Here is a 9,529-nt window from a genome sequence, read left to right as displayed (position 1 = left end):
TCGCCTGTCACCAACTGGGAACCTGGCCTGCAGCCTAGGCATGTGCCCTGACCGGCAATTGAACCAGAAACTTTTGGTTTAGGCTGATGCTCAAACCACTGAGCCACACCAGCCGGGGCTGGCATTTTCAAAATGACTTGCTTTGATTTCATGATCGGTCATTTGTTTCTATGATTAATCTCCATTACCCATCTTTATATCCATTATGGTTTGGTTGAGTTTCTCTGTGTAGGAGCTATTTATATGGTTTGACAAAATAATATCAATTTTCTGATTTTCAGTCATACAGATAGCTTTCTCAAAGAGAATTAAAATATTTTACCATAATTTACTCTTGTAAACTACGATTTTATTATCACTTTTCCTTTTAATAGAGTTACAAACAGGTAGTTGCGTGGGCCTGTAACTCTACACCACTACCCATTTACGAAATCAATTATTACCACCACCTGGAAGGCTTTCTCATGTTCCTCCCAATCACTAGGCTGTCCCTCCTCCCCAAACATTAGCTGAAGCTGACCAACTCGTAAAGTAGGTTTTTTTGTTTTTTTAATGTGCCCCAGGCATGAAACAGCTCTGGCCACCAACACAGGCATTAAGCTAGGATGACCTAATAACGGTATGTCTGCTTTGTCCCTGACTGATGTAAGAGCAACATCACCGATTGGGTGTCTCCTTGCCCATTGCCAGGGGGTCATGAAATAGTATTTTCTGCACACACACTCAGTTACTGTGCCTTGGCTTTTCTTCACACAACATTACATTTGTGAGATATGGCCATTCCATTGTTGATTCTGACCCATTGTATGAATGCACCAGAATCCATTCATGCAATCAAATGTTGTAGGACACTGGGTTATTGCCATCATAGGCCCGCTGTGAAAAATATTGCCATGAACCTTGTGTATGGGCTTCTGTGTACCATTTTTATTCCCTTTGGTTCATATGGCTGATGGTTATGTAACCTGAGTAGAATAACTGCATCCTAAAGTATATTTATGTTCAAAGTCAGGTCATAATGCAAAATAGTTTTCTGAAGTGGTGGTACCAACTTGCAGTCTCACCAGCTGTATATATGGCTGTTCTTTATTTTACCACTCTGAAATTCGCTTCAGCAGTTTGAAATGCCAAACTGATGACAGTTGCTGGAAAGCAAGATCTCAGATGCTCCCCTGCTTCAGTTTACATCGAAACCCTGGGCTGGGGGGAGGTGGAAGAGGGTATAAAGGAGATAAATGGTATTGGAAACAAAATTTTTTTAAAGATTTTAATTATTTATTTTTAGAGAGGGGAGGGAGGGAGAAAGAGAGAGAGAGAGAAACATCAATGTGCGGTTGCTGGGGGCCGTGGCCTGCAACCCAGGCATGTGCCCTGACTGGGAATCTAACCTGCGACACTTTGGTTCGCAGCCCGCGCTCAATCCACTGAGCTATGCCAGCCAGGGCTTGGAAACAAAATTTTTAAATGAACTATTTAAAATTTTTTTTAAATCCTGATCTCCAATTTTATTCATTCTGAGCATCACACAAAAATCAGTTTTTTGACTTGGAGGGTCCTCAAGAATAAATTTAATCTAATTCAAATCCCATTCACTTTTCTGTACCAGCTGGATATATCCTGCATTTGAGAAGCTTAAAGGGAAAACAAGTAAACTTTGATATACGATGAATTCAGTGCTGTCAAAAATAACCACTTTGAGCCAAATAGTGCAAATCCCTTTCTTAGGTTTTTCACAAGGTTCAGATGATTGAAGTTGGGAATTTTATTCTTGTTTACTAGATTCTCTTGGAGATAAGAATGTTAAGTGACTTTCCACAGGCTTCCCAGATGGTAGGTCACTAAGGATGGAGGCTGACCCAGGTGTAGACCATCTGGTCCCAAACCCATCCATTTGCCATAGTCCCATGCAGCACCCTTGTAGATGACTTGCATTGAGCTGGGGAGTGGTGGTAGAGAGACACACATCAGTGGTTGCCTCGACTGTGGCAGTGAGCAGGACTACAAGACAAATGATAGCCTTTTTAACATGCAATGGTATTTTCTCCTCCCCAGGAACAAATAGTTACTTTAGTGCCATGTCTGCTTTCTAACCAAAAAGAATTGCTGAGCTTGGATTCAATTACCCTGTGATCAGCTGGAGGTGGTGAAGAAGCTCCCCTGGACACCTGCAGCCAGCGGTCTCATTGGAAAGAATGGTTCAGGACAGGAAGGACAGTGAGATCTGAGTGTGCATCTGCCTCTCAGCAGAGAGATCTCACAGAGCCCAGCTTCATGAAGAAATCCCCCTCAGGCCAGTCCATCATGCAGGGCTCCATGGCAGATGAAGCAGCTCTGGCAGGACTCCAGGCAGAAGTCAACTGTCCCATCTGTCTGGATGACCTGAAAGACCCTGTCACCATCGAATGTGGCCACAACTTCTGTCGCTCCTGCATCCAACAGTCCTGGGCTGATCTGCAGGACAGACTGCCTTGCCCTGTGTGCCGTCATCTGTGCCAGGAGAGACACTTGAGGAGCAACACCCAGCTGGGAAGGATGATTGACACTGCCAAGCTCCTCCAGATCAGCAGGAGCAAGAAGAAGCGTAAGGAGGAGAGGCACCTGTGTGAGAAGCACAACCAGGCCCTGACCCTGTTCTGTGAGGAGGACCTAGAGGTGCTGTGTCCCCTGTGCACTCAGCCCCCTGACCACCAGGGCCACCAGGTGAGGCCCATGGAGGAGGCTGCTGCCCATCACAGGCAAAGGCTCAGCAGTTACATTGAGCCCCTCAAGAAGCAGGTGGCAGATGCTCAGAAACTAATAACCACCCAAGACAGGAAACTGTTAGAACTGAGAGAACAAGTGCAGAACTGGAGAAGGAAACTAGCCACTGAATTTGAGCACCTCACACAATCTGTAGAACACGAGCAAGAGGCTGTTCTTTCAAGGTTAGCTGAAGAAGAGAAGGATATTCAACAGAAACTCAGTGCAAACACAGCTGCATTCATAAGCCACATTTCCAGCCTGAAGAGTCTACTAAAGGTGGTGGCAGAAAAGAGTGTGATGTCAGATGTGAAATTGCTGACCAACATCAAGAGTGTCCTCCACAGTTGTGAAAGCCTGAAACCTCCAGCAATGTGTTTCGTGCAGTTTCGGAGAGAGGGGTGCAGTCTTCCCCCACAGTATTCGGCCCTGCAGCAAATTATAGAGAAATTTAGAGAAGAAGTTAGTCTGGATCCTGAGACAGCACATCCTAATCTGCTTGTGTCTGAGGATAAAAAGTCGGTGACGTTTGTGAGGAAAAGGCAAAGAGTTTCTCGGAATCCAGAGAGATTTATGATTGACCCAGTTGTCCTGGGCTCTGAAGGGTTTGATTGTGGCCGACATTACTGGGAGGTCCGGGTGGATGACAAGCCTGAGTGGGCCGTGGGTGTTTGTAAAGGCTCCCTCACCAGGGAGAGAAAGCAGTCCCCACCAGGACACAACAGATGTTGGACAATTCAGCTGCATAATGGTGATTATGTGGCACGAGGGCCTTTTCCCGTCATCCTTGTGCTAAAGGAGAATCCCAGAGGGATTGGCATCTATCTGGACTATGAGTTGGGGCAGATTTCATTTTACAGTTTGAATGACAGGTCTCACATCCATTCTTTCATGGATAAATTTTCTGAAGTGCTAAAGCCTTACTTCTGTATTGGATGTGATCCTAAACCTCTCAGAGTGTGTTCTGTAAGAGATTACAAATGATGACCTGTGACTTTGCCTCATTTTCCTATGATATATGGACAGTAGCTAGAATTTTGTGCAGCTATCAGTGACTCTAGCACCAATACAAAAAGTTTTTTTAATGCTTATTTTACTAAACATATATGAAGAAAGTTTTTCTTACTTGGTTTTCTATTTTTTAAATTTTGTTTCAATAGCAATAGAGATGTGGGAACTAACAAATAAAGTGTTACCAAAATTCTAATAATAAAGTGTGTAAATTGTACTTTCATGGCTGCAATAAATTTGTGAAAATCTACCTATTTCCTACACCTATGCATTTACGTGTCTCATAATTACCTTACACATTGCCAGTGGGGGGAAAACAATTGTGGGGAGATAGTTTTCTGTGGGTCTCAAGTTTCTGCTGTTTTGGGAGAAAGGAACTCAGTGGTCCAGACAATAGTTTCAAGAAACAGTATGTATGAGAACAGCCTTGGAAGATAGGGATGGTGTCTCCATATAAAGCACTGGGCAGGTTTGTTTGCTTCCGGTATAATGAAGTAACGTCTCCCCCAAGGCAAAGGTCAGGCAGAATTGCTGCCCTTTATACATATGGGACTTTCCTTATTACTCAAGGGGTATCCCAAATTAAACTCTCACCCAAAAAATAGAGGTTAATGTCTATCATGCCTACTAATTACGAAAATCAGGTGGGATGATTTAACATATACTTTGACACAACTGACAGAAAAAGGTCAGTCTTTATTATATCCATCATAAAGAACAGATTGCCGTGGTTGGTTAATTTGGGGGCCTAATAGCTTTTACATTTTTGATTTGGAGCAGTCAGTAAGAAATTCCCATTTCCTTTCCTCTGCTGGGAGACTTGTCTCCATGTCTTTACTAGGTTAAACTGGCTGACGCTTTTCTGTCCCTGGACCTAACATTTAAACCTATTTTTATTCTACTTCTGATTTACATCAGTTTTGACTGTGGTGCATATATTATTTTAGTTATGAAAAGAAGATGTACATATCAAATGGATTAAAACAAGAGCTAAAATAAGGGAAAAAAGACCAAATGGATTAAAATACATTGATAGAATTTAAAGAATAATAAAACTATGTAAGAATTTATTGAACTTACTTTATTTTATGTTGGGCTTTGCCTTTTATTTACTGGCAGACATTTAAGGGTATTGGTATTTGCCCTGACTGGTGTGGCCCAGTGGGTTGGGCACGGTCCAGAAGACCAAAATGTTGCTGGTTCACTTCCTGGTCAGGGCACATGCTTGGGTTGCAGGTCAGGTGACCGGTTGGGGGCGTGTGAGAGGCAAGCAATCAATGTTTCTCTCCCTCCCGTTCTCCCTCCTTTACCCTCTCTCTAAAAATAAATAAAGTCTTTTAAAAAAGAGTATTAGTACTTGTTTTTACAGTAGCATGTGAATGGTATTCCTACTTTATTTTTCAGGATTTTTTTTTTTTTTGCCTACAACCTACCAGCATTTACCAATAATAATAACATATTTCACTCTAGTCATTTATCTTATATCAGGGTAGCTGAAGAATACAACATATTTACAATATTATTTCCTACAGGATTCCACCACATATTATACTGGATTCACATGAACACAAAAATATTTTCAGCTACTAAACCTTTTCTCTCCCAAGTTAAACCTTTTTAATCTTGTTATGCAAATGTAAAAGTTTATGAAAAGTAGAGAGAATAGGATAATATCAGTATAACAACTTAATCCGTTTAAATTCTGTTCTATATGTATCAGATAAAAAGAACACAGTTTAGGTCTCAAGAATTTCCTTATAAACACAATTGACGTCTATGAACCACTGCTTGTTTCATATGGGTACCCTCAGTGTTAACTTTCTGTCAAGAAACTCAACCATAACCAGGCTAGCAGGTCTGGGTTGAAATCTCTTTTTGGGATCTCTTTCTCTTTCCTTGGTTTGCTCATTTAAGACAACGTGAATAATAACAGAAACGGTCCTACACGGTTATGACGGAGAAGACTCCAGAGTGCTTAGATCGGGGCCAAGGACACAGAAGTGCTCACTGTAATTACAAGAAACACACCCTCCTTCCCGTCCATCCTCCTCCCCCTTCCTACTCCTCCCATTTCCGAGAGGAACCGGTCTTTGCTGGGCGGAGTCCTCATGGCCACACCCTCCTACCTATACTCTGGTTTGGGTCCTGTGTGCGCCTTCCCACACGGATTGAGGATCTGTGGCAGAATGCCTCTGGTCCGGAGCTCCCCAGCTCCAGGTAAGCCGGGAGATGGGAGGACGTGGGTGCGGGACGCTGGAGTGTGGTTAGAGGCTTGGCCTCCTGAGGAGGTTGTTGGGGCCCCAGAGAGATCATGCCTTGCCAGGGAATCCAGACTCAGGTTTGGCTTATTTCAAAACACATCCTGTGTATTACATTTCCCGGTCTCTCAAAAAGCCTCCTCTACAACTGCCTGCAATATTTATTAAAAACACAGATCCATAGTCCTGACCAGTATGGCTCAGTTGGTTGGGCATTGTCCTGCAAAGCGAAACGTCGCCAGTTTGATTCCTGGTCAGGGCACATGCCTGGGTGGCGGGTTTGGGCCCTGGTTGGGGCACGTGTGAGAGGTGACCGATTGATGTGTCTCTTTCACATCGATGTTTCTCTCTCTCTCTTTCTCCTGCCCTTCCCATCTCTCTAAGATAAATGAATCTCAAAAAAGAAAAACAAATAATACACAGATTCCACCCTAACGTAACGGGGAGCAATATCTGTGGTGACTAAGCTCTCGGTGGTGCTGGTCTGAGGCCAAGTGTGAAATCCGGGGTGTCTCAGTGAGCAGGGAGGTTCAGGTAGTTGGGGAAGTGGAGGGATGAGAGCTACGGAGCCCCTATCTCCAATTCTCAGGCCCTTTATGGCCTTGATCTCCCGTACTCCAGCCAGACTGCCTTCTTGTAGGAGGCTAAGTAGTTTACCCCAAGCCACAAAGTGTATGGGGGAGCACCAGGAACCTAACGCAACAAATATTTAATGAGTTTCTATTAGGTGCCAGGCCCTGAGCTGGATGGGTAAGGATCAGTAATAAGAAAGAAGGATACAGACTGAATGTTTTGGTGGTTAGTGTGGAACATCACTACAATGATTAAGTTTTATAGAAAGTGTGTGTGTGATACTGAACCTTGAAATTGGATGTTGGGGGTGGGGCGTGTGAGCTGTGAAGGAAGAGGAGGAGCTAAGGAGGGACTCACGTGAGGAGAGATCTCCTGGGCTTGGGTCATTAGTATTAAAATACCCTGGAGTCAATTACATCTCAATTAAAAACAAAGGGGTGGTATTTGCAAGCTGCCTTGAGAGAATACAGTTATGTCAGTAAATGAAAGTTGTACTTACTTTGTACTGTGTGTGGAGAAACTTTTTACAGATAATTGAAATAAGGTGTTTCTAACACCCCGATGCCTCATCCCCCGCCCCCCAAAAAAGCTCTGGGGCCAGAATTAGGTCAACTTGGGGCCAGTGATGGAAGAACTGGAGCTGAAGTCAGCCTAGAGTGGGCTTGGTGCCAGGTCAGGTAAGGAACAGACCACGAGGTGTCTCGTGGGCTCCGTGAAGGATCTGGGGAAACTGGGCACATTCTAACCCTGTACCTGTGCAGCCAGGCAGGAATGGCCTGGTGGACACTAGTCCTGGGTCACAGGGTCATCCTGCATAGCCCACAAGTCTGAAACCCAAACTGCTGTATAACAAGTTTTTGATAAATTTGGTGCCAACGTATTTGGTGAAGTATCACCTGACATGAAGCTTTTTATAGTCTTTAATTATCCCACTTGGTCTGAACACACATACATTCTGCTCTGTAATTATTAATGTGTTTAATTAGGAAGTGTTTCCCTGTGTCATCCCATGGACATTTATATAATACATGGTCTATGTAGTATTTTCATTTTCTAAAATACAAAATTCTGAATACTGTAGTCCAGTGGTCTAGGGGTAGGAGACAACAGCTGGGACTGGACTGAAGTCGAGTGAGCAGTTTTACCTGCTTTTTTCAGCCTACACTGTAGTGTGTGCCTCCTTCTATCTCAATACATTTGGCCCTACCATCTTCCTTTAAAATCGGCTCTAGCTTCTTGAACAGCATGTATTGAACATGTTTGTAATGTAGTTTATTCAGCCAATACTGACAATGCATATTTCCAATGTTTCCACATTTTTGAGGTTTAAACCAGTACCGAAGAGAATGTCTTTGAATACATCTCTTTTTGTTGTTCTTTTTCTTTTTTGTGTGTATATTTCTGAGTATGTGTTCAAGTGATCTCTGTTACAAAACAAAATTCAGCTGAGCAAATTTTAAGGATCTTATTGACTTTATTCATCAGTTCGATGGGGCTGCACACAATATTGCAGGCAGAAAGGAGCTCCAAGGAGCTGTACAAAAGGAAAGGTTTTTATAGGCCGAAGGGAACAGGAAGCTGTAGTAGGCCAAGAAGCCAGTGGGTCAGCTATTTTGAGGTTCCTTTCCTTTAGGGCATCACAGGGGCCTCTGTGGCAGCTAGCCCCCCGGGAGTGCTGATCAGCTGGTTCCTGACTGACTGACTGGTTGGAGATTCCGTTTCTGGGAGAGGTGAGTCTTGGTTTGATGACTTGGGGCGTAAGTGGCATAAGTCACTTATATTTGGGCACGTTTTCTTGTTCTTAACATGTGGTTTTTAGAATTAGTGTTAGTGGAATTACAAGGGCAAAGCAAAAATTTTTTCAGTTGTTGATGGATAGTTCAGCATTACTTTCTTTAAAAAAAAAAGTTTTCTGCTTCAATTGTCTATAGTGCTCAAATAGCTACCACTCAAAGCCAAAACAGTGCATTAATGATTTTTTCAGTCTTACCAATACAATAAGCTTAGTAAAAGGAGCAGATTTGTAATTCTTGGATTATTAAGTTTCTGCATTTTCCCATAATCATTGCTTCTCTGCTTGTTTTTCTTCATGGGAAGTTGTTTGTTTTACCTTCTTGTAGGTATTCTTGATTTAGAGATAAATAGTAAATGCGGAAGATTTTCCCAGTTTTGTTTATTTCCTGGATCTCATTTCACAAATGAGGCTTTTGTTGCACATTGTTTTGTGGGAGCAGAATAAGTCACACTATAAGGGTTCTTTGGGACAGAAGGGTTATTTGGGGCTGATTATTTTTGAAAGGTTTACTGACCCAGGAGAATCTCTGAAAACTGTGTAGAAGTTGCCCTTTTGTAAGGGAGATTTATGTTCATAAGGGAAATCTCCATTTGTAAGGGTACTTCTCTCCATTACGGGAAGAGGATGACGCCAGTGCTCTAGAAACTCTTTATCAATGGAGCAGGTACCCACTTCAGGCTGCTTATCAACCTTACCTTTATTTACTCTGCTGGAGAAGCTCCCATAACTGCCCCCCCCCCATCTTGTCTTCAGATAAAGACAATATTTAAGGTGATGGCTCAGGCCATTTCAGGAAGCTCGTTTTCCTGGGTCTCTCGCATGTGTATAGGGGGTGTATATGTTATTCACAGAGATGTCTCAGCTAAGACACTAGGAGGGTACAGGAAAAACTGAATTTCCTTATTCAACACATGTAGAGAAGCAAGGATATAAAAAAAGCAAAGTAAATTTGGTAAATGTGAATTCTGAGCCATCATAAATTCTGTTTCAAGCCTCAAAACTGATGAGGGTTTCCTTAATTTCTGCATTCTCATAAGACAAAAATGTATAGTGATATTATTATTCTTATATACCTGATTCTAAGAGTCTGGAATTGCAGGGGAGAAAAAAAATTTTCCCTTCTACACTCCTAGGGCCTGTGGCTGGTCTAAGA

The 9,529-nt window shown here is 42.7% G+C and overlaps 1 protein-coding gene and 1 pseudogene across 1 annotated transcript; one reads left to right on the top strand and one right to left on the bottom strand.

Moving 5' to 3' along the window:
- Positions 1-550: 550 nt before the first annotated feature.
- On the bottom strand, positions 551-695 carry LOC114504426 (annotated as a pseudogene).
- Positions 696-2,300: 1,605 nt separating this feature from the next.
- Positions 2,301-3,795, top strand: LOC114504118 (putative tripartite motif-containing protein 75). Its single transcript, XM_028521796.2, has one exon. The coding sequence runs from the start codon at positions 2,302-2,304 to the stop codon at positions 3,721-3,723; it is 1,422 nt and encodes a 473-aa protein (XP_028377597.1). The 5' UTR covers position 2,301; the 3' UTR covers positions 3,724-3,795.
- The last annotated feature ends 5,734 nt before the right edge of the window (positions 3,796-9,529 follow it).

The sequence above is a fragment of the Phyllostomus discolor genome, chromosome 8, assembly GCF_004126475.2.
Source record: "Phyllostomus discolor isolate MPI-MPIP mPhyDis1 chromosome 8, mPhyDis1.pri.v3, whole genome shotgun sequence".
NCBI classification, from domain to species: domain Eukaryota; kingdom Metazoa; phylum Chordata; class Mammalia; order Chiroptera; family Phyllostomidae; genus Phyllostomus; species Phyllostomus discolor.
Note: the sequence above shows the minus strand (reverse complement) of the source record. Positions and strands in the feature narration are given on the sequence as shown.

Excerpts from the sequence above, each read along its gene's own strand:
- LOC114504118 (XM_028521796.2), top strand. The coding sequence starts at position 2,302 with ATGCAGGGCTCCATGGCAGATGAAGCAGCTCTGGCAGGACTCCAGGCA.